General features: G+C 47.5%; 1 protein-coding gene across 1 annotated transcript; it reads right to left on the bottom strand.

Annotated features, from left to right (window-relative positions):
* Nucleotides 1–14484: 14484 nt before the first annotated feature.
* KRT18 (keratin 18) lies at nt 14485–18280 on the bottom strand. Its single transcript, XM_036915187.2, has 7 exons — nt 17735–18280; nt 16878–16960; nt 16405–16561; nt 15688–15852; nt 15453–15578; nt 14924–15147; nt 14485–14672 (listed from the first exon to the last, which is right to left on the bottom strand). The coding sequence occupies exons 1-7, from the start codon at nt 18131–18133 to the stop codon at nt 14552–14554; spliced, it is 1275 nt and encodes a 424-aa protein (XP_036771082.1). The 5' UTR covers nt 18134–18280; the 3' UTR covers nt 14485–14551.
* Between the last annotated feature and the right edge of the window lie 7107 nt (nt 18281–25387).

Raw genomic sequence — 25387 nt, 5'->3', positions numbered from 1 at the left:
ACAATGCGGTTTGAAGTGGCTTCTGGAGACATGGAATCAGGCACATTCATGTTTCTGCAGTGAGACATATGACTAGTCACACTAGGTGGGATATATAAAAACTATAAATAATCTCCTGTCATGTTTTGCATGTATGAACTTTTGGTCTTTAGGGCTCTCCGGAGTTTGGAATTGGATAAGGGATTGAATCATATGATACTACCTTTTCAGGATGATTGTGAATTACTTGGTGGGAGCCTGAACAAGCCAGAGAACTTGCCCAGAAGGGCTGGGGTGGGGTGACAGAGGCCTAGAAGTGACTGGTACATGAGAGACAGCTCCAGGTGACCCCAGAAAGGCTTTGATCTGATCAGGGATGTGACCTTACCGCTCTTTTTTGCCCTGACAACAGAAGGATCTGATAGCTCTGAGGAGCAGAGTGTGGCTGGGTCTGGTGCCAGACAAAGCTTGACTCAGCGCCAAGGTGGGCAGCAGGCCTTTGAGACCCTGATGGGGCAAAGCCATGTTCTACAGGCAGGATGTCACCTCAAGGTCCCTTAGGCCTGGGACTCTGAGGCAGCTGGAGGGTTGGAATCCTGAATAATAGCTGCAGGCACAAGACCCTTTTGTCTGTGTTTTTGGCACAGCTCAGTCCCACTGTATGCCTCTGCCAGCTCAAGGTTATCTCCCTGGTGACGGACTACCTGTGGCTTGGCATTTGCCCACCCACGCTCTCTTGCCACTGCTTCACTCAGGAATAGACTCAGAGTCTCACATGTATTTATTGAGGGCCCACTATGTGCTAGAGATGCAGCTGAGCCTCAGGGACTGTTATCATTATTCTCTCATCTGGGATGCCCACCTTCTACTACACAAGTCCTAGAATCCCTCAGGTTCCACTTCTGCCATTCTTCTCTGAACTCCTGTAGCATTTCTGCCCTGCCATTCTCTGGTTCTGAATTCACCTTGTGACCTTTCTTGTATCTTTGTCTTAACGTTTTGTTGCTTGAATTTTTATTTGAATGCTCTGTGTTTTGAATCAGTTTGGGCTAAGACCAAGGGTCTCCACCTGGGTCCAAGCTGTCTCCAAAGCCAGCACCTGCCCCTCCTTCCTTGAACAAGTGTGGAATGCCGGAGTGACCCCAGGGGAGGACTCTAAAGCCCTTCAAAGGAGAGGTGGAAATGGTGCCTGAGGCCTATAAACTTTTGCACTGAGAATTCCTAAATGACAGCAAGATTTACAGTTTTAGCACCTTCCCATCATTACAAAGGCTATTTAAGTGACTTGGAGCTGTGTGATGTCTATATGCAGAAACTTAAAAATATGGTGGCGATGACCTCACACCAGCTTAGTATTCATTCCAAATGCTTTAATTTTTATTCAATAGCTTTTGTAACATCTAGGAATTTTCTCTGGCTAGAATGAGTTTGGCTGGGGCCTGCTGGAAAGCCCTTGGGGTTTCTTACAGTTTTGGAGGGCTGTGGAGTGGGGCCACAGGCTGAGGAAGTTAAGACATTTTCCCACTAGGTTATATTTCTGGGTACAAAAAGGAATTACAAACAGAGAAAGATAACTGTTGACAGTTTCAAACATCCTTCTACTCTCCTCATTCCTCCTTCCTCTGGGTGTTCTGCCTGCGAAGTCCCACCCTGGTAGGTTATTGGCTCATTTATTTGTTCTTTCATTCACTTATTCACTCAAAAGCTAGTGAGAGCTGATCCCTAAGTTCAGGAATTTTGCTTGCCAGAATTAAATCATTATTTGCTTGAAATTGGTCATGGTGGCAATTTCCATTCACACCGTGGAAACTGGCAAATGCTACAGGTTGGGGCTACTTTTTTTGTCTCAAAAACAAAATGAAAACAGCCGCCTCCCCCACTGGGTTTTGGTGACTTAACATGTTGGAACTGTCACAGGGGTACGACAGTGAACAAAACAGCCTAGTCTCTAGCATTGCACTGTGCAATATGGTGGCCATTACCACTAATCACTACTGTAGCTATTTAAATTGAAATTAATTGAAATTAATGTAATAAAAAATCATTTCCTCAGTCACACTAGCCCTATTTCAAGTGCCTAGTAGCCACATGTGGTTCGTGGCTCCTGTATTGGATCACAGAGATATTTCCATTACTGCAGAAAGTTCTATCAGCTGATGCCTGGAGGCAGGAGGAAGAAGAGGAATGGGTAAGGCAGATGGATCACATATCCAGACCCAGCCTAGACCTTCAAAATGACAGAACCAAGTACTCTCAACTGCAGCTTTTAAGCTTAAATTAAAATTCACAGTAATGTATGTAACCCCTCCCTCCCTCCCTCTCTCTCTCTAAAGTTTCAGGAAACAGTATAGCGGTATTCACCCTTACCACATGGATGCTCTCTGATCCAGTTTATTCTATTCAATTAATTTTATTAAAAATATATTTATATGCTGGTCAGTCAACTCTTCGGCTCATACCCACAGTTTGAAAACTACTGCTTCTGACATTAGTTGAGGGTGGAGCAGGGAGATGGGGGTAAAGAAGAGTGGTGTAGGTGAGGAAGGCTTCCTGGAAAGGATTGCAGTGGCTTTTTTGAAAGAAGAGGAAAAGGAATGGTGTTTGTTGGGTAAAGGGAACTAGCTTGGTGTGGAGGACATGGGCTCCAAGAGGGTGGAATTCACTCTCTAAACCTGGGTGGCATCAAAGCCTCTGCCTTCCCCCCATCCCCACCTCTCCCACCCTCAGCTCCCCAGCCCTTTTATCTGGCCATGAGTGTAAATCATTAGCTCTAGCAGTGGACACAAAGCAGGACTCAAACACAGGCATATGTGGGAAGGGCCTGGGGGAAGCTCAACAATGCAAATGAATACTTTCAAATCTTGAAGGGGTGGGTGATGGAGAAAGCTAGCCAATTTGATAGGGGCCCATTTGATCCTGCTGCCTGGGTGGGGTGGGGGAGAATTCTGGGCTATAGGCTCCTGGCTTTGCAATGCCCTGGAATCCAGAGAAGTTTACCTGAAGTCCCTCCTGTTGCAGCACCAGCCACTTTATCCGGTTTTGATCAGTGCTTTGGGTAGAAAGAGCCTCCCAAGACCTGAGGATCACTGTAATTCTAATTCCTTGAGATGTACCTGTGGAAAGCAGTGCTCCGCAGCTCACCCCGAGGCAATTGGGGCTGAGGCCAGCAGTGGAGCTAAATCCTTACTCAGGTTGGGAGGGTAATAATAATTTATGTATGAGATAATACATATCCAAAGGAAACAGATTTCAGTGGAAGGGGCAATAATGTTCTAATAACTGGAGTACCCAGTGGAGCTGTGCTGTTTAAAGTCTTCCCACAGAGACCATATGTCAGGAAGATCATGAAGAGGATTTCTATTTCAAGAGGCCAAATTGGAACTGTTTGTTCATTCATTCAGTGCATATTTATTGACCAACTATTACGTGCATGGTGCTAAGTGCTGGGGTCACATCTGAGGATGAAGCCAGTGAAAATCCTTTAACTTCCTGGAGCTGTCATGGGTGATGGGTGGGAGGAATGAGAAAACAAACATCAGGTGACCTGGAGGGCCTCCTATAATTTGAGAATTGTAGAATGTGTGGAAGTGTGCGGGACTTCATACTTCACCTCTACCTGCATTATTTCAGGTGATCCTCACAATAACCTTTTAAATAGGGCCAGCCAGGCCAGAGTCTTACATCTAATAAAGGTGTACTGAAGAACGGAGTATCTTTATTTCACTCATGAAATACATAAGGCCCAGAGGGTGGCTGTCTGAAGGTCACAGAAATAGTCACGGGGCTGGGACAAGGATTCACCTTTGAGAGCTTCCCAGCTTTTCTAACTTTGGTGGGTAACCCAGACAAAGTGAGGCCAGAACATCCCTCTCCTAGTTTCCTTTCACCAAGGAGAGCTGAGGCTTTCCCCAGGGTTGGGAGCAGAGACAGACACACCTGGGCCAGTGGGGGACTGGATCGGGGATGCCTGTGCATGAGGGTCTAATTCCTGGTGACCAGTGGGCATACCCAGATTGTGACAGGCCTTACAGAGAGTGAAAGGGCAGAGGCACTAGTGATAGCGCCTGGGAAAAGGACCTGAAATTTTGGTGCTCAGCTACTTAGAATATATCAAGGCTCATATAGCACTTACTGTGGGCTAGGCAGGGTCCTAAAGCTCTGCATGTTAATTAATTTGATCCTCCTAGGAAGCAGCCCCTCTTTTAGGAACAAGAAAACTGAGGCACTGACAGTTCTCCCCAGGGATTTGAGGCTAGGCAGGCGTCTGCCTCTCGGAGGTGTAGGCTTCTCCACTCCTGGGTCCGGAATCTGTCTTTCCTCCTCACCGCTCTCAGCGGGCATGCGGCCAACCCTGCCTTGGCACCTGCCGCCCGGCTGGAACCAGACCGCCTCCAAGGCCACATTCCTGGAGGTGGGGGCTGAGGGCGGGAATTGGAGGAACCGACAGAAACTTCGGTTTTGGTGGGATTCCCCTTAAAGCCACAGCCAAGGTACGAACGGATGGGGCACGGGGAGGAAAGGAGAGGAAGCGCCGAAGCCGGGGACCGGCGGGAAGAGCCGGACGCGCGGGAAGCGGGCCCCTAAAGAACCCGCGCAGGGGCTGTGGGATCTGCTGGCTTGCGCTGCCAGCCGTCTCGGCTCATTTTCCGAGCAAACCGCGTCGGGAAGCCGCATTCTCGCTGGCGCTCGCCTTTCCCTCTGCGGCGTCCTCACACCCTCGGGACGCACGCCGCTGGCAGTGGCTCGGGGAGTCGGCGGCGGCGCCTCCGCCAGTCCCGTGGCCCCGCCAAGGCTGCAGCTCGCACCCAGGACAGGGCCGCCGCCGCCTCCCCGGCACCCCTTAGCTGGGAGAGTCTCCTGGTTTCCTGGGAAAACCCAGGGCGAGTCCCGCACACCTGTAACCTCCCTCCAGTCTCCTAAGATAAGGGGGAGCTCTTTCCTGTCGTAACACTCAAGGGGAAACATCTTGGGTGTGTGTGCGTGTGTGTAACATCCTGAAAAACCAGTACTATATCACAGGCAAGATACTGACTCTGATAAAGACAAGACGTGTTATCACCGCAGGGATCCCTGGTGGTGTCCTTGTATGGTTGGTTGTTAGGGGAGCGTTGTGCATTCTCCTCGGTTCTTGTCCCGCTGCAACAAAGAATTGAAGGGCAGAGACATAGTAGCGAAGCAGAGAAAAAGTTTTATTTAAAGTTACTTAGAAAGTGCAGGTGACCTCAGTGAGAGGAGAGCACTGAAAGGTTGGGATTTGCACTTAGAAAGGGCGGCCGACCTCGGAGAGAGGAGCGCGCCTAAGGGTTTAGGGTCTTGGGTTTTATAGCCTGTTGAGGATTTTTAGGAAAGCGACAAAGGGCCAGGTGCGACCGGCCAAATTGTCCTAGAATGTTCATCTTTGAAAAGACATTAAGTTTCTTCTTATAACTTTCTTCTTTGATTCCTTTCCGGGATACCAGTTTCTGTCTGGAAGCATAGCAATCAAGACGGGTCTGCTCTCCCTCCAAGGTGGGCTGAGCCACTGTCCGTTTGATTAAAATGCTATCTTAGCTTTAAAATGGAATTCTTCCTGAATAAGCTAGGCCTTAGAGCAGGCTAAAGTAAGTCTTACCATGATATGTTCTAACTGACACAATGAAAGCATAGGCTATGCTGAGATACTTTTCTTTAAAACTGGGGAGTATTCAAACTTCTAGGCCAAGTTGCTCCTGGCCTTCTGAGCTCTAATAGACTAACCGGTTAACTCTTTGAGTCCCTTCTAGTGGGCTTTACTGGTCCTATTTTCTTTCCACCCAGCTCATATCTATTTTTCTGCCCAACATGGCCATACCCATTTCTCTCTGGCCCCATCTCCTTTATACTCCAGGGTACAATCTCTAAACCCTAAACAAATGTACTTTTGTCATTTCAACAATGGAATTATGAAGTATATACCCTTTAGCGACTGTCTTTTCTCACTTGGCATTAATTCCCTAGCGTAAATCATCTAGCTGTTGCATGTCTCAGTAATTCATTCCCAATTTTCTCCAAAAATTTTTTTCTTAATGTTTGGTAGTTATGTGTTTTACGTTTAAGTTTGTGATCAATTTTAAATTACATATGGTTTGTGTAAAGGGTGAGACTTAGGTCAGGGTGGGTTTTGTTCTATTCTTTGTTCTTTGGATGTCCAAATGCCCCAACACCACTTGAAAAGGCAGTGTTTTCTCCACTGTCTTGCTTTTTTGCTTCAAAGATCAGTTGGGAATATTTGTGTAGATCTATTTCTGGATTCTCGGTGATGTCCCATTGATCTCTATGTCTTTCCCTCCACCAACAACACATATTTTCGATTCTCTAAGTATCTAATGTCTTCAATCACGCACTCTAATTTTTGTCAGTTTTTCTTGTTTTAGCTGTTCTAGATATTTCACCTTTCCATAAAAAATTTAGAGTAATCTTGTCTGTATCTACAAAAAAAAATCCTGTTTCATTGCTGATGTCGGTAATCTGTGTCGTCTCTCTTTTTAAATTTGTCATTCTTGCTACAGGTTTGTCAACTTGGCCTTTTCAATAAATAGTTCTTTGTTTCATTGATTTTTCTCTATTGTCCTGTTTTCAATTTCATTGATTTCGGCTGTCTTTATTCTTTCCTTCCTTCTGCTTGCTTAGGGTTTATTTTGCTCTTCTTTTTATAGGTTCTTGAGGTGAGATTTGACATATTAATTTGAGACTTTCCCTCTTTCCTAATGTAAGCATTAATTTCCCTCTCCACACCGCTTTACTGTATCTCACAATTTTTGATACGTTGTATTTCAATTTTCATTCAGTTCAATGTCTTTTTACCTTTCTTTGGCAACTTCTTATTTGACCCATGGATTACCTAGGAACATGTTATTTAGTTTTTCAAGTGTTTGGAAATTTTCCTGTTATCTTTCTGTTCTTGATTTCTAGTTTGATTCCATTATGGTCAGAGAATACATTCTGTATGATTTAAATTCTTTTCAATTTTTTGAGTTTTTTTTATGTCCCAGGATATGGTTTTCCTTGGTATATGTTCAGTGGGCATCAGAAAAGAATGTGTATTCTGCTGGTGGTGGTGGAATCTTTTATAAATGTAAATTAGATCCTGTAAGTTGATGGTCTTATTGACTTCCTCTATATCTTTGCTGATTTTCCATCTAGTTGTTCTATCAGTTGTTAAGGGAGGGGTGTTGAAGTCTCCAAATGTAATTGTTGATTTGTCTATTCTCCTTTCAGTCCATTCAGTTTTTTAACTCCACATAGGTTTATAGTTCTGTTGTTTGGTGCATACACGTTAGGACTGCTATGTCTTCTTGGTGAATTGACTTTTTATTATTATATAATACCTTCTCCCATCTTTGGCAGTTTTCTTTCCTCTGAAGTCAACTTTATCTGATATTAATATTGCCACTTCTGCTTTCTCTTAATTAATGTTTTCATGATGTATTTTAAAAAATCCTTTTACTTTCAATCTACTTTTATCGTTATATTTGAAGTGAGTTTCTTGTGGACAATATATAGTTAGATCATGTTTTTTTAACCCACTCTGCTAATTTCTGTCTTTAAACTGGAATATTTATGCCATGTAATGTCCATGTTAGGGCTTAAGTCTTGTATTGTATTTTTTGTTCTTTATTTGCTCTGTTTCTCATTTCTGTCCTTTTCTGCCATCCTGTAAGTTGCATTTTTAGGATTTTTAGAATTCCTTTTGGTTGAAGTTTTTGGGTGTATTCTTTGTATAGCTTTTTACATGGTTACTCTATCTATTGCTTTAATTGTACATAATTTATCACAGTTTTCTAGTATCTTATCATTTTGAGGGAAGTATAGATACTTTACCTCTCTTTATGTCCCTTTGTTCTCCCCTGTTTATAATATGATTGTCTTAATTTTTTTCCCTACAAACACTCAGGAACATGTCAGACAGTGGTAGAAGTTTTGCTTCAAACATCAAACATAATTTAGGAAATTCAAGAGAAAGAAAATGTATTTATCCATATTTTTACTCTTTCTGTTGCTCTTTCTCCTTCCTAGTGTCCCAAGTTTCCTTGGATGAAGAACAATGAAACACTCATATGTTGAGGGTGGGCTTATAAAATGGTACAGCAACTTTGGAAAATAGTTTAGCAACTTTTAATAAAGTTAAACATACACTTACCATATGACCCAGCAACCTCACTGCTAAGTACTGAAGAGAAATGAAAACAACCCAAAAGAAATGAAATGAAAACACAAAACACCCATATGTGAGTGTTTATAGCTGCTTTATTCAGAAATGCCCAAACTGGAAACAATCCAAATGTTCTTCAACTGGTGAATAGAAAAACAAATGGTGGTATAGCCACATAATGGAATATTAATCAGCAATAAAATAGGGAGAAATTACTGTTACATGCAACACCATGGAGGGCTCTCAAATGCATTGTGCTACATAGGAGAAACCAGCCTCAAAAGGCTACATGTTGTAGGATTCCTTATATATGACATTCTGGAAAAGGCAAAACTATATGTAGAGAGGACAGATCAGTGATTGCCAGGTGATAGGAGTGGAAAGAGCATTTGACACCCAAGGGTCAGGGTGAGGGAACATTTCTGTATCTTGACTGTGGTGGTAGTTACACTACTCTATGCATTTGTGAAGATTCATGGAACAGTACACTAAAGAGTGAATTTTATGTGTGTAAGTTAAATAATAAATCTAAAAAAATTTTAGTAGTCACATTAAAAAAAAAAAAAAGATGACTTATAATACACTGCCCACTTACTTTAGAAGTAGAATCCTACAACCTGGTAATTACTGCCAGATTCCTGTGGGTCAGACCCTTCTGACTATTGCTCTGCCCCTGTTGTCTTGTAGGGTAACCTTATCTATCTTGCATCTGGTGGTCAGCTGCTGCCACCTGGCCACTGCCATACTGGGACCCCATCATTGTTCTCAAAATCAGGGAGCCCATTTCCACAGCAGTCCTCTGATCTTCAGCCCCGAGCCTACAGAGGAAAATCAGCACGGTTTTTTTTTTCAGAATGCTGTGCTTTGGTTACCAGTGTATTTCTCAATGCCTCAAGAAAGGGAGCTCTAGGCCTTCTTGAAATTATTTAGGAGCATTAACTGGATTGTGTATGATAAATCCGCTCCAACATTCCTCTCTCCCAGAGTCTTGGGATTCCTTCCTCTGAATTATGCAATAGGATTTCTTGTATATCAACTTCATTTATTGTTTACTACTGCTGAGTCCAGGTGTTAGTCAATCAACTAAGGAGAAAGAGAAAATCATGCCCAGTTGCTGGAGCCAGCACACTGGTGAAAAGACACAAATTAACCTGTCTAAATAAATTCAGCCCAATCTAAAACTGTTTCTTCCTCTCTGGTTTAGCAGCCTTAGAGTCCAACCTCATACACATTCCCCAAGTTTGTGTTTATAGCAAAATCTTAGTAATTTTTTTGCCTTGTGAGTCTTCTCTTCTGGTGTCATATTTTGTGCTTGTCCCCCTAGTTAGGTGTCTGAGGCATAGACTGCACATTAACTACCGTGGCTGAGCCCTTAGAGTCTCCAATCAAGACAGGGCCAGTCTCATTAGACAGAGAAGGAGGGGCTGTCTCTGCCAGCCAGAGAGGTTTAGTGGGGTCTGGTCATTCACATCTTCAGACATATCCCAAAGCTCCCTGGCCCATTCTGAGGATTCCTCCTTAATGCCTTGGCTTTCACATAAGCCCCGGTGGTGATTTGACCATATGATGTAATTCAACAACCTGCAATTTCAGGCCCGAGCTACCTCAGTTCTGTGGCTTCAGGAGTTAAGGGTTTCAATTAGAAGTCTTAGAAACAGCCTGGTCCTCTAGAGCTAGAATTTAAAACTTTAAACTTCCCATTTTCTCTCTTTAAGCTCAGCGGTGCAGCCAAAGTGGCCAGACCACCCCAGAGCCCTTGATTTCCTTTTTCCCAGCATGATGGTCTATCATGACTGCTGTGGAGTCTACCAAAGCCTTACCTTCCATATGCCAGTCATCCCAGGGAGCCCCAGGTGGTAAATTAAGTTACTGATTTTGCCATTACACGTAGTAACTGGGTTCTCACTGCCTTCAAACCAAGTCAAGTCAGATAACTGTTCCAAGATCTCCTCCTTGAAGGTCCTTTCTTGATTTTAGTTGCAGGAAATATAAACCACTCTAGCTGACAGGGATTCAGGAAGCTGATAACCCTGTAGTCTACTCCTGCAGCTGTGATCCCAGACTCGAAAGCCACTACTGCCCCTCCAGGTACGGCTGCCTCTCAATACCCACAAAGTGAGTGACGGCCCTGGTCCCTGCTCCAGAACAACCAGCAGCCCCACCACCCAGGCTTGCCAGCAGAAATAACCAAAGCAGCAAGAAAGGGTCTCTGCTCACTTCCACCTTCCAAATATCATTTAACTGCATCTAATTAGTGGAACATGAGTCACAGCCTAGCTGCAAGGATGTCTGGAAATGTACTTTTTTAGCTTTCTGGCCTCTGAAGCAGAAAGGCATGAATTTCGGATGGAGCTGAGTGCCAGTTCATCCCATCTGCTGCCTTTGGACTTGGCAGCCAGACTTCCTGGGTTTGAATTCTGGTTTTGCCATTTATTTAGCTGTGTGACGTTCAGAAAGTTAGTTCACCTCTCTAAGCCTTGGTTCCTTCATCTGTAAAATAAGAATTACAATACTTCCCATCTCATAGGGTAGTTGTTCAGATTAAGTGAATTAATATGTGTAAAGTGCTTAGCACAGTGCCTGACACATAGGAAATACTCAGTAAATGTTGGTTATTATTATTATTTTTGCCAGTGTTGTTGTAATCCATGTAGGATGACACAAAGGTGAATAAAATGGAATCTGCCTTCAAGGAATTTACAACCTCAGGAAGGAATGATGTATAAATAACTAAATATGCTACATAGCAAAAGGAAACAAAAGCAGTTGGAAAATACCATTCTGAAGCTCCAGAGAGACCAGGGCTAGACATAAACATTACACTATCAGCTCAGAGGTGACAGTAGAGTCAAGGAATAAAAATAAGATTGCCCAGGGAGAGGAAAGGTGAGGATGGCCTGAGAGGCTATGTCAGAGGCCTGGTCAAGGACGCAGAGCAGGCTAAGTGGTAGGGCCGGGGGAGCACTGCTGCATGGGTGCCACGAGCTGAAGGCTTCAGGGTCAAGGGTCACAGGTTGAAAAGGTGAGCAGACAGAGGAGGCTGTTGGACTCTGGCTGGCAGCCTCTAAGGGGCTTCAGTGGCAGGGTGCAGGAGGGAAGGGGAAAGAGCTTTGGGGTGAGGTAGGCCAACAGTCTACCCTTTTCCAATCCCCTGTGGGCCGCAAAGGGACCTCATTTCCCCCTTGAGAACTTGGGGACTAGGATGGGCCTCCCCTCGGGCAGTCGTTTTCTCACCTGGGGGAGCAGCAGGACTGTGCAGAGGCTCTAACTCTGCCAGCAGCATGCTGTTTAAAACAGGCCCATCCGTGACCTGCATTAGGGGGAAAGGCCACGGTGCTGACCCTAGGTACAGCTTGGGGGTCTGATTCTCAACTTTCCCTGCTTGTTGGAATCACCTAGGGAGCTCTTTTAACATTTTCCCAGAGGTATGGGCGCCTCTGAACAATTAAATCAGAATCTCTGGCAATGGGCCCTAGGCCTTGGCGTAGTTTATGAAACTCCCTGGTGATTAGAGGAGATCTGAATTGCAGCCATGGCTGATAACCCCTGGGTTCAGTCTTAACACGTGGAGGAAAGAGTTAGGGATTGGGGATTGGGAGATGGGGTTTTCTGCTTTAAGCTTCTAGCTCTGTGGCCTTGGACAAGTCACATGATCTCTGTGAACCTCAGTGCCTATCTCTCTGAGCCAGAGCCAGTAATACCCACTGCCCTGCATAGCTCACAGAATTGTAGCGAGCATCAAGTGTATAAGCACCCTGGGAACTGTGAGGCATTGTCTGGTGGGAGGCATAGCAGATCCTCTATCAGCCTGACTCAGCTGCAGCAGCATGGCGCAGGCTCTGCCGGGGACTTTCTGCTTCACCCCTGCAGTCAGCATCCCATAGCGTTTGGGGGACCAAGTCTATTCCTGGCCTATCCCCTTGCCATCTCACATTTGGCCAGAGGAAAGCTAAATAAATGCCTTTTGACTAATTTTCAGGGATGGTCAGCCAGGCTGGTGCAACCTTGTGGGGACTCATCAGACCTCTGGGCTTTCCGCGTGGTCTGAGAGAGCACATTCAATGTTATATATACATTTGGAAAACGGTAGGATGGACGGAGCAAGAAAATTACTCCGAGTGCATTCATAAAGTGAATCTCAGAAGTAAAGCTCACCATCTTGTCTCAGATTCATCTCCTGTGGACTCCTGTAAAGATGGTGGAGGCTGTTAAGTAGCAGTTGGAGAGATGGGGAAGGAAAAAGGGGCGCAGGTGACTGTCATGTTTATCCAGGAAGGTAGGTTTGAGGAGGGTGAGGAGCACTGCACTAGGGTGCCTTGCTTTCATGGAGGATGTTTTCCTCCAGGCAGTAGAACCCCAGAACCTGGAGGCAGCACGGGTCCCTGGCACAGAAGCTGCCAGGTAACCTCTTTGTAACTCACACTCAGACTCACTCAGGAAGAGTGGCCCTTGCTCTGTTAACTTCCCCTCTCTGGACCCATCTTCCCTCAGGGCCTACAGTGACAAAGACTTCCACCCTGTCCCCCCACGGGCTTCCCCACCACCTCCAGGAACAAAGGGCCTTGAACAGTGCAGTCCTCAGTCTTTTTCCATCGAGAACTGCCAATATTTTTAGAGGTGGCAGAGTAAACACACTGCATTCCTTAGGTAAAAATTCAGTTTTCCATTTTAGTCGAAGATTCATTATCGTCTTCATTATTCATAATCAAATTCATTATCATTATCGGATCATTACACATCCAACCTTTTCATTTTCCTGACATCCCCCGACTACTTGTCCTTGCCTGCTCTGTCCAGGCTTGTAACATTTATCATCTGCTAGCATGCCATACTGTATTTATTGTTTATTATATGTCTTTCATCACCAGAATATGAGCTCCGCTCCATGAGGATAGGGATTTTGGGTGTTCTGTTCATTGATATATCCCTGGTACCTGAGAGTGTATGGTAAATAGTAGGCGCTCTGTAAGTATTTCTTGAAAGTATGACTAAAAATGTACATACTTTTGACCATTAGGCTGTGAGCTCCACAGGGTAGGTGCAATACCCATACATTTTGTTTACCACATATATCCTCAATGACTAGCAAAGGGTCTGGAACTAAACAGGTACATCATAAGTATTTGTTAAAATGGTAGCCCAGCATATCATTTCCAGGAATTTATCCTACAGATGTTCACACAGCACATACTAATTACAGGTATTAATTATTAGTTAACATTAATTGCAGCATTTATGCAAAAACAAAACAAAACAAAAAACCCCCAAACAACTATTAAGGCCAAGGCCTGGGTTAAGAATATTCCTACTCCACACACTGGCACACTAGACAGCTATTAAAGAGAATGAGGTATATGATGTATAAATTAAATATAATAGCTTCTTCCCCACCAAACTATTTTTGTTGCTGAGACCTGAGAGAGGATGTTATTCTGAGGTTCCTTCTAAAAAAATTATCCCCAAATCATTCCTATACCCATGCAGTAAGTTTTATGTAAGATGACATGCTTGGTATGATGTCCCTCAAACTAGATGGATGACAAATTACTGAGGCAAGGATCAAGAAAGTCCTGGACAGTAGTTCTCAGACTGGTCTGTTGGCCATGATTGGATACTATACAGATCAAGGTTCTGATTTTTGGAAATAATTTGGAGTACAGTAATTGCAGATTAAGAGCAGATTGATGTGATATGAACATTCAGCTGGACAATGGATAGGCAAAGAGTCACAGCTGTCACCAAAATGGGAGAGGTGACAGAATGCATAATCACTGCAATTCTGTGCTTTCTCTCCCTGGTATTGGACTAACAATTTCCTCTTAGTAAATAGCTATGCATATGTATTCCAGTTGAAGGAAGAGGAAATTCCAAATTCACTCATCTGGGTAAAAAGAAAAGAAAAAAGGCAACACATACTGATTCAGAAAGGTGTTCAAGATTGTGAAATGAGGAAGATAGAGTTTAAGAAATCAAGGTGCAGAACAGTGTGATCCTATATATACAAAATAAATTGTCTGTATGTGTCTAGTTTAGGAACCATTTTACATGGTTACCTCTGGAGAGTGGGATGGGAAATACTTCATTTTATTTCTTTTATTTTGGATTTTTTGCATGTTTCTTTTATACTTTTAAAAAATTTGAAATATACATTATCATCTACCATTCCCTCCTCTTTCTCTGAGCTTTTTCCAAGAACCCAGACTCTTCCTCTGCCCACTCCCCCACTGTTATGAAACCCTTGGGATCAGAGGTGATTTCTGCCTGATCAGAGGTAGGACTATTGGGTCAGGCATTTGCACGCACCATGGAAGCAGTAAGGAAGATGCAAAGTGATGTTCAATGACCTCTGAACTTTTTATTGGCTTCCTGCTGCTCCCCAAAGGGTGCCCTGCTTCTGCTGACTCAGCGCCTGAGAACTTTGGTGTCGTTGGTCTCAGACACTACTTTGCCATCTACAATCCTGCGAGTGGTGGTCTTTTGAAGGGTCTGCATGGAGTTGCTGGTGTCCAGGGCATCATCAAGACTGTAACAGAAGACCAAGCCCCAGTTATAAACAGCGGTGGGTAGGAGGGAGACCAGACCAGGAAGGTGGAGGAGAGCCTCCTGATTCCAGCCTTAGTCTCCAAATTCCCCATGGCTTCTCTCTCCATAAAAGGGGAACCCAAGGCCAAACTCCATTTGTATGTTAAATAGGGCTGGGCAACACTTTATTCTCTTTGCTAGGAGAGAAACCTCTAACTATACACCCCTGGAGATACAGGGGCGCACACTTACTTGAAGCCCTCCCCATCTTCTAGCAGGCGACGGTAGGTGGCGATCTCAGCCTCCAGCTTGACCTTGATGTTCAGCAGGGCCTCGTACTCCTGGGCCTGGCGCTGCCCCTCTGCCCGGGTCTGGGCCAGCTCCGATTCCAGATGCAGCAGGACCCCGTTGAACTGCTCCATCTGCAGGGCATAGTGGGCTTCTACCTCCATCAGGCTGTTCTCAAAGCTGGCTTTCTGCAGGGGCAGGGAAGACAGTCCGGTGAGTCTCGAGATTTGGTAAAGGGAAAGTCTCTGCAACTTTCAGCAGAACATTCCAGAACCCAGGACTGCTTAACTCTTCAAAACATTTTTGAGTGCCCACTGTGTGCCAGATACTATGGTAGTGGGTAGGAGTCGTGGGAAATGCAAAGAGTAACAATTGTCTAAGTGAAAGGAATTTGGGATACGAGATGTAGGATTTGGGCTGAGCCAGGATTGGGCTTGAGGCCTCCAGAGGTCAGGGGCCAAGAATAGTTGGGGCAGGTGAAGTAGGATCTCACCATATTTCTCATTGAGTCCAGGTTGATCTCCAAGGACTGGGCCGTCCGTCTCAGCTCCTTGAGTGTTGTCTCAGCCTCTCCTATCTCAGCCGTCTGCGAGGTGACCACTGTGGTGCTCTCCTCAATCTGCAGGGGGTGGCATGGTCCTCAGGTCTGTCCTTCTCTGCCTGCCTCCCTCCCACACCCTCAGGCCCCATGCCTAGCCTGGGGGCATCCATTCCTTCCCCTCGTGTACCTGCTGAGACCAGTACTTGTCCAGCTCCTCTCGGTTCTTCTGAGCCAGCTGGTCATACTGGGCCCGGATGTCTGCCATGATCTTGCTGAGATCCTGAGATTTGGCGGCATCCAGCTCCACGGTCAACCCAGAGTTGGCAATCTGGTTTTGGAGACCCTTTACTTCCTGAAGGAGAGAGGAACGAAAGTGAGGAGGGGCTCAGGGGCAGAGCTCCAGTAAGGCTCTTCATCTGCGACTGCCTCTCCCAGGAGGCGGACCGGATCGCTTGGTGAAGGGAACAGTTCTGGGTAGGCCAATCCACATGGCTAAAATGCCGAAAATGCCACCTACTCAGGCCCATGCTTGTCACTCACAGGTGCTTTCTCTGTCCTCACTTCACCCTGTCCCTCTATCCACCCTCCTTCCACAGAACTGCTCCCCACGCCTTCCTCCAGGAAGCCCTGCCTGCTCTACTTGCTCTCCTCTGTCACCCTCACTCCTAGGGCTAGCTGCTTCTGCCTTTGTTCTCATTCTCTCAACCATGTCCTCTCAGCCTCATCACATTCTAATTCAGGTGATCCACCGAGTAGGGCAACAGTCTGATTAAGAAAAGCCTGGGTTGGTAGCTCTAAACTTCTCTGCCAGGCTACCGGCAGATGGCCTGCCCCACCTATTCCCATCTATTCCCTAGCCCAGACTTATCTTGGCCCCCAACCCAGACTTGTCCTGGCTGCTTGCCTCCTCATGATTCTTCTTCATGAAGATCAACTCCTCCTTTAGAGCCTCGATCTCCGTCTCCAGCTGCAGCCGTGTGATATTGGTGTCATCAATGACCTTGCGGAGCCCATGGATGTCACTCTCCACAGACTGGCGCATGGCCAGCTCTGTCTCATACCTGTGGAAGTGGAGGTTAGCAGAAGGGCGCCATCTCTGATCCAGAACCTTCTTAACTCTAAGAGCAGCCCTGTGCCCACTGCAAACCAGCAATGTGAGTCAGGATCAGGTGGTGTTCCTCTGAGCACTGTTCTTGGCTCTTGGGGGACAGTGTTCTTAAGTTGGGTACATGAATGAATAAACTGATGGGGTTTAATTGTCACCCACCCAACTCCACCTGCAGATGAACAGGATCCCACTGCAAGCCCCTACCCGACCCAGCGGAGCAGACCATTCTTAGCTCCACCCCCAACCCCCCAGATCCCCCAGATCCTTACTTGACTCTGAAGTCATCAGCAGCAAGACGGGCATTGTCAATCTGCAGAACAATTTGGGCGTTGTCCACAGAATTTGCAAAGATCTGGTGGGATTGTAGAGAGGTTGCTCTGTGAGTGGGAAGTTGTGATGGGGTGGGCTGAGTGTGTGGAAGGTGTTGTGTGTCTCGGTGAAACCCTTCTGGTCCCAGGAATAGCCAGAGGCTCTCCTTGTACACCTATCCCCTTCCACCTGTGCCCCCACATTGTTCCCTCCTCTCTCAGAATCTCAGTTCCTGGCACTCCTATTGCCCCTTCTTCCGGGCCTCTGCTGGCTGGCCTGCCGGGAAGTGAGCAACTACTGATAAGTCCTCTCCCTGGCCCTCTCCTGGCATTTTTCGCTAGTGCACCTGCTCACTGCCCTCACTGGACCCCCGCCCCCCAAGACTTGCCCCTCCCATAGGGAGGCCTCCTGTTTACTCCTACATGACTCAGCCTTAGCCACATCCGTTTAACCCTCCAACTGTCCACTCAGCCAGAAGCCACAGTGTCTGGGTCCTCTTTCTGGGCCTCATCTCACCTCCCTCCATGCTGTCCACTTCCTCTGCAAAGCTCCCCACTCCCCTTCCCACTGTCTCCAGGGAAAGGGCCCTCCCACGCCCAGTCAGTACCCTTAGGGTCCCTGTGGCCAGAGGTGTGCATGGCAATCCAGGGCATTCCTAACCCCTTGCCAGGGCAGCAGGGCATGGGATGGAAACAGAAAGGGGAAAGGGATCAATGAACCTCACCCTATTAAAATTCCTATCACTGGGGTAAGGGGATGGGTCACTGGAGGGTCAAACATGGCTGGGAGTTGGGACTGCTTCTTCATGCCCTCTTACCTGAGCCCTCAGCTCCTCAATGGTCTTGAAGTAATGCCCCCAGTCTCTGACCTGGGGCCCCTTCTTCTCCAGGTGTTGCCGGATTTTAAGCTCCAGTTTCTGATTGTCAGCCTCCAGGTTCCTCACCCTCTCCAGGTAGGAGGCCAGGCGGTCATTCAGGGCTTGCATGGTCTCCTTTTCGCCCTGGACGCTCCCTATGCCCGCCAGACCCCCGGCCATCCCGACGGCTGGTCCGCGGAAGCTGGTGGGGCGGGACACAGAGATCCGGGAGCCTGAGCCCCCAGCGCCTGCATAGACACTGGCTGCGCTGCTGACCGGCCTGACCCGGTGGCTGGGTGACTGCACCGAGCCCAGGGACCGGTAGTTGGTGGTGAAGGTGGAGTGGGTGGTGAAGCTCATGCTGTTTCGGAGGAAGGCGAGAGGCTAGGGCTCAGGTTCAAGCCATGGAGGGTGGCAGGTCGGACTCAGGTTATATCGCCTAGGGAGGGGGTTGGGACCGGCGGGCAGGGCCCCGTCCCGCCCCCGCTGTCGCCGCGGAATCCTGGCCCGGAATCCTGGGCTGCAGGTGGACGGCGGCGGACTTCGCGCCCTCGGTTCCGGCCTGCTCAGCCTTCCCCGCCCCTTCGGCACAGCCCTGCCAAGGCCTCCCTGGACACCCCCAGGAAGGGGGTAGCTCCCAGGACAGACAGGGCAGCAGGTGCTGTTGGCCCTTGGCCCAAGGGCAGGTAATGACGTTATTACACTCCCTTCTGCCAGGTAGAGGAGGTGCTGGCAGGTGCTGAGAATTTGGGGGGCTTGTGGGGAATGAGTGGAGTCTTCATAGCCTGCAGCCCAAGTTCCCACCTGCAGAGGGATCTTGGGGGTATCCTGGAACTCCAGAAGTCCTGCAAAAGAAAAGTTGGGGGCTGGAAAAGAGAAAGAGAAACTCAATCCTGAGCCTCAAACCTGCTTGTTTACACCCTTGGCTCTGCATCACACTTGGTTCCCAAACACACCCACCTGCACATGTTCACTAACACACACTCACACTCAAGTGGTACAGGTGTGTACTTTCAAATACACGCAAATACATTCACTCCCCAAATATGTTCAGACTCCTGAAAACAAACTGATTCTCTGAACATCTCCCCTCAACTCACTCTTCAGGGTGCCTGGCCTCAAGTGGAACATGTCATGATTCAAACAATGTTACATTATCACTTCTACAAACCTGTGTATCAGCCTTACCTACACCCTTGGGTAAACAAATACTTCCCAGCAGTTTAGAGTTCAACAGATATTTGATGGACACCTACTGTGTGTCGGGTCCTGTTCTAGTTGCTGGGAGAATAGCAGTGAATAACAGAAACCAAAATCCCTCTTGGAGATGGTAATGTGTCCCACATCGCATGGGGCCTGAAAGGACAGACACGCACACCTAGAAATATCCCAGCTGAGACTCAGCCCTGGTGGCCAGCGCTTATCCTCCTTACCAGGGCTTTTCTGCAGGCTCCCTGCTTCCCTGCCTATCTTCAAAAGGCTCTCTGGATCCCAAGCCCGTCCCCAGGGGCTGCCTCCTCCAGGAAGCTTACATCAGGATATGGGTGAGAAGGATAAAAGTAGGGAGGTTCCCACTGCTCCCAGCACCCCTGAAGCTGGGTGCTCCCACCCCCACCCCATTGCTGAATGAACTGAGGGAACCGCGAGGTACTGGGCCTCAAGTCTGTCACCACCGTCAGCTTGTTTGTCCAGTAGGGCCTGACATCACACACTTGTTTGTACTCTTTGCTCTGGAGTGGACCTATTGATTCTTATCGAGCTACCAGCTGAACTACATAAGGGGGGCAGACAAGAGAGCAGGTCTGGGAGGGGAAAGGGTCCTGGGAGTAGCTGGGCCAGGGGGCTAGCCAAGTGGGAGGCGCAGCTCAGATAAAGGCTTGGCTCTGACTATCCCAAGCCTGCCGCCCACAGTACTCAGTGGGAGCTGGCATGGAGAGGGTCTGGGTTTGCTGAAGGCCAAAAGGCAAATGGGATGCAAAACAGCACATGAAAGAATGCCCCCTCATTTTGCATGGAGGTTTCTGGGAGATTAGAGGTGGCGGCAGCCAAAGGGGTTTCTCTTGCTCTCACCTTCACATCCCTCACTGGGTTCCAGAATCGTTGTGTTGTGCAGAGTTGCACAGTAAGGTATGCAGACTGAACATGCAACATTTTGCCTTTGCTGATTTTGCTAAGCTTGAAGGTAGCCAATATGGGTACTTTGCTAGCTGTGTTAACTTGTAGAAACACTTAACTCTGAACTATAGTTTCTTTACTTGTAAAGGGAGAGTAATAAATGCTGTCCAGTCTATCACCTCGGGTGGCAGTGGATGTCAATGGTAATTATCGCTTATTTTCATCGAACAAACACAATAATGAAGAATAAGTCTTCAACACATTCAGGAGGGAAGAAGTGGGGGGAGGGGTGTCAATTTAATTGTAAGGATGGTTCAATGAAATAGGTCTCTAAGTCACTTAAGAACCCCAGGGACTTTGAATTCCATCAGGGAACAGGTCCAGATTCCAGGATTCTTATCCAAGCTCCTTCTCTGATTCCTGCCTCACCCCAACTGCTCAGGCCCTTCTGGGGCCTGTGGAGGCTCAGGCTGGGGGCAGGAGGGGGAGAGCTGCCAGCTGGGTCTTATCTCCCATACCCGATGTCGGTGGCCACATTCCTGACCTCTTGCAGCATGGGGGCAAATACCGACCTCAGGCTTCCAGCGCCAGCCTGCCCTTTTCCACCACTTCCAGATTCCTCTGTGGTTCAGGGCCTTTTCACCCTCAGAGAGCTGAGGAAGTACACAAGGAGTTTCGGCCCCCAGCTTCCCAGCACCGGGGTTCTGGGGTGGGGTGGGAGGCAAGGTGCAAAATGTGCAAGTCAGATGCCCAATGGGGATTGTGAGGCCAGTCCTGGGAGAAGGGGGAGCAGGAGGCACCCCGGTCAGAGGCTTCCAGAAAAAAAAGCCCTAAGGAGAGTAAAGAGGTGTAAGGAGGAGAACCGGATCCCTGCCCCCATCTGGCCCTGCATTCCGGTGTCCTGCTGAGGGGGGGCGGGAACCTGAGAGGCAGGTTTAACTCCTGAATCAACTCAGAGATGACTCCGATAAGGGTGGTTCAGGTCTTGCCTCCCCCTCCTCACAGTCTCCTGTCAAGGGCTGGGACCGCTGCCCTGGGGAAACTAGATGGTGGGAGATTAGGGGATTAAGGAGGCTCAGGAGGGCCTGCGGTCCTTCAGGCTTTGCTTTATCATTTCGGCTGGAAATTTCTTGTTCAACCCTGAGAAGGGAGGTGTATAGAATAGCAATTGAGGTGTGAGAGTGGGGGTCTGTAGCCCAAACAGGGAGGGGGCTGATTCCCCCCATCTTCCCGAAAGATTGAGAGTCATTCCAGAAAGGATTTCTCAAAGGTGTAAATGTGTGTTGGAGAAAGCAAGAGGTCCCTATGGTGGGGAGGGCTGGGGGCTGCAAGGTGAGTGAGGGGATGGCCTGGGATGCCCCCTCAGCTCCCCTCAGTGGAGGACCCAGGGCTACCGAGTGAGGGATACAGGACCTGAGATAGAGAAAGTGACAGAGGATTCCCAGAGTGGGAATCTCTCATGCCCAGCCCTGCCTCTGGCATGTAGGGAGAGCTCTGCAAATTATTTTGATTTAAACAATTAATGAAAAGGGCATGCTGGGAGAGTCTAGGGGACCAACAAGCGCAGTTAATTAGGTAGGCTGTGCAGGCGGGTGGGATGATGGGGTTGCAGCTGGATTGGGGGCAGGAGTCTGAATCTCCCAGACTGGCAATTTCTCTGGAGGTACCTCTGCCCCATTTGGAGGCCCTGGTGCTCCCTGTTATGTGTGGAGTCAGGGAGGGGTTCTGAAGGCCAGGCCCTTTTCCCCAGAGCTGGGAGAGTCAAAGGGTGTTCTGACACTTTTACATCATTGTTTCAGCTGGGTTTGTACCCAAAGCGGTTATTCCCCAGGGATAAAGAAAAGAAAGATCAGTGTTAAGGAGTTTGCAGCTGCCCAGGAATCTCCAGTGTTGGAGCTCAAAGGGGGATTTTAGGAAATCTGGCCCTTCTACCAGCCCCCTCAGCTCCCTGGGCCCCCCTGCAGCCTTGTCTGGCAAAGCCAGCTCTCACCCACCAGCAATGGCCTCTCCTACTCTTACCACCTTGTCCCCTTCTGACCCTGGTACTCCTGGTCTCTCCTCAGGCACAACCCCAGGTCTCAATGCCACTCCCCCCCACTGTCTAGGTCCTCTTTTCAATCTGCTGAGAGGCGGGTGGGACGCAGGATGAGAATGGCGCTGGTGTCAAAAGACCTGGGTTCAAGGTCCCACTGTTGGCTGGGTGATCTTGGGCAAATTCATGCATCTTGGTCTCTTCAGCTGTAAAATAAGGATAGTAGTTATACCTACTCGGAGGGTTTTCATGAGGATGGAATGAGACAATCTACCTGGATGAGCTTTGACAACTGAGAAGCCAGTCCATCTCTGATCCTGTCTGATTTGCCTCTGTCTTTTCATCCCAGCCCCTCTGTTTTACCCTCACTACCCTCTAACCTTGTGGACTCTGCTTATCACCATTTCTTTCCTTTCAGCTTAGACACAGGGCAGGGGCAGCTAAGACTGAGTCTATGGAAGTGGGGGTGAAATGGAAAAGTAAAGTGGCTGAGAACCTCTCTCAAACTCATCCCGTCCGTTGCCATGTCTCTATCAGTCTGTCTCCCTTTGGCTTCGGACTTTGCAGGTCCGCCAGCAGTGTCTGCGGACCTGGCCTGTGAGCCGCCAGGAAAGCAAGGCTGCGGGCTGGCGGGGGTCTGGGGCGAGGGAGGCAGCTGCCAGGCCAAGGCTTTACACAGTCCGGAGAAAGGCAACCCCCTCCTTGCCGCTTGGCCTGACGCCCTTGGGCACTGACCAGCCTCCACAACCAGGTATGGCGGCCCTGTCTGGAGCCACCCACTAGAGGATTCAGGGGAAACCCTAGTATGGTTGAGACAGCCTAAGGAAAAGGATCACACCGAAGGGGTGGGTGAAGTCTGCATGGAGGACCTAAGGCAAGAAGGGGAGGAAGAGACAGGGAAGAGAGGGGAGTAACAGGAGGGGGCCCAGGCGTCTGCTGGCCCTGGAGAGAGAGGTGTCCTTAAAGCTGAGGAGAAAGAGTGAGTTTCAAGGAGATGCAATTCACAGAGTAGATACACAGAGAGAGCAAGGAGGCTGCAGACAAGAAGAGCACTTGCAGTGAAGTGATGGATACCGAAGCCTGGTCAGGGAGGCTGAGGAGTGAGTTGTTAATGGCAAAGCAGAGGCATAGCATAGACTTTTCTTCCAAGATGTTTGTTAGGGAAGGAAAGGAGAAAATGGGATGATATCCTGTGTAGGGAGCAAGGTTGATAGAAGGTTTCCTCAGGTGGTACAGTTTAGCAAGGCTGGTAAAACAGTGAAACACACCACAATGAGGTGTGGTTGGTGCTATGCCAGGGCCAGTCCCTGGAACAATGGAGGCCCGTAGCAGCCCCGCTAACCAAGCCTGAGGTCCTGGGGGAAATGACATTTAAGCTGAAACCTGAGAAGTGAGAGTACTAGTAGGTGGCAGAGCTGGGATTTGAAGTATGTAAGCTTTATAAGCTTTTGCCTCTCTACCAATGGGAAGAATAGGCCAGAGGTGGGACGAGACTGTGACACAGTGATATACATAGTCCCCCACCCCTAGGTGAGGCATGAAAGGGTATGTGAAGATATTGAGGTCCCAGTGGATGCTACATAGCATGGCTCTATGAGGATGCCAACCATGCAGGGCACAGTCTGTATCCCGGGGGATCCATCGCTGAGACGAGAAGGTGGGAGTGGTGGAAACTCAGGGGCAAAGGAGTCAGGGTTTAAAGCACTGCTGAAATGACAGACTCTTGGGTGGGTTGAGAGGGGAAGCAAAGGCAACCAGAAGACCTCTGTGGAAAAGGAGGAACCCAGGGACTGGAGTTGATATGATGGATGGCAGCAGCTGCATAGAAAACAAAGGAGCATGAGATGTGGCATGTCAGAGAGGGGATTATCAGAGTTTAGGGTCAGAGCAGCTGATTATTTGAGAGTGGCTGAAGGTACTCAAAATCAGAGTGAAAGATCTTAAGGAAAAGAGAGGATGGGAAAAGAGCATAGGTTTGGAGTCAGAATCCTAGCTCAGGTGTTTGCCTGCTGAGTGACCTTGGTCAAGTCAGATGCCCAAGTTAGTGAGCTTCTCTGAGCTTCGCTTTTCACAACTGTTGTTACAGGGATTAAATGTGCATGATAGGATGTTCTTGTGCCTCCTTCTCCTGGAAGAATCATCAGTGTGCAGGTTCAAGCCTCTCAGTTTGTTCAGTTCCACAGTGAGCTGGGAATACGAAGATAAATAAAAATAAATGGTAATAATCAAGCAGATGATTAGAGGGGACAGACAATTGGGCAAATAAAAGACAGTGTAATAGGCACTATGAAAAGTTCTAATGTACTATCAGAGGAGGGAATAATTCATCCATTCATGAATTAACTGTAAGCACTTACTCTGTGCTGGACATGTTCTAGCAGGCTCTGGGGATTTGGCAAAGACAAGCCAGATGAGGCTATTGCTGTCATGGAGCTCACGTTCTAGGTGTTGGAGGATTAGGGTTGTGGAGAACCTCAGAGAGGAGGAAATACTCAGGCAGGGCTTCAAAAAATTAAGAAGAACTTGTAAAGAGACAAGGGGGTCAAGGAGAAGCCTTTCCAGATAGAATGACCAGCACTGTGACCCATGACCACATCTGAAAGAGTCCCCTCTTCTGAGTTTCAGGTCTGTATCTCCTGCTGGTCACTGGATGATATCCCCTATTGGGAGTTTCAAAGTAATCTTAAACTTATCAGATCTAAGGCTGAACGTATGATCTTCCTGCATCTGTTTTTTTTCTCTGCTTTTTAGAAATTCAAATTTATTGAGGTACAATTTGCATATGGCAACCTTCACTCTTTTTAGATATACAGTTTGATGGGTTTTGACAAATCAATTGTGGAGCTGCTACCATAAATCAAGATATAAGCCATTTTAATCACCTCAAGAAGGCCCACTGTGTGCCATTATGATCACTCTCCCTCTCCTATACCCACTGGCAACCACTGACCTGCTCTCTGTCCCTATCGTTATTCCTTTTTCAGAATGACATATAAATTGCATCATACAGCATGTAGCCTTTTGTCTCTGGCTTCACTCATGCAGAATAGTGCTTTTGTGATCATGTGTTATTGCAGGTGTTATAGTTTGTCTCTCTCTCTTTTTTTGTTGTATAGTACTCCATTGCATGGAGGTACCATATTTGTTTATCCATTCACCAGATAGATATTTGAGATATTTGATGTTGGATATTTCCGTTGTTTCCAGGTTTCAGTAATTATGAATAAAGCTGTGATAAAAATTTGTGTACAGGTCTTTGTGTGGATATATATTTTCAATTCTCTTGGATGCTGGGTTATAATGATAAATGTATGTTTAACTTTATAAGAAGCTGCCAAACTGTTGTCTAAAGTAGCTGTACCATTTTGCATTCCCATCAGTAATTTATGAGAGTTCCAGTTGCTCTGCATCCTTACCACACTTTGTATTATTTGCCTTTTTTTTTTTAACTATAGCTTTTCTGGTGG

The sequence above is a fragment of the Manis pentadactyla genome, chromosome 10 (assembly GCF_030020395.1).
Source record: "Manis pentadactyla isolate mManPen7 chromosome 10, mManPen7.hap1, whole genome shotgun sequence".
NCBI lineage: Eukaryota > Metazoa > Chordata > Mammalia > Pholidota > Manidae > Manis > Manis pentadactyla.
This window is presented reverse-complemented; position numbering and strand designations above follow the sequence as displayed.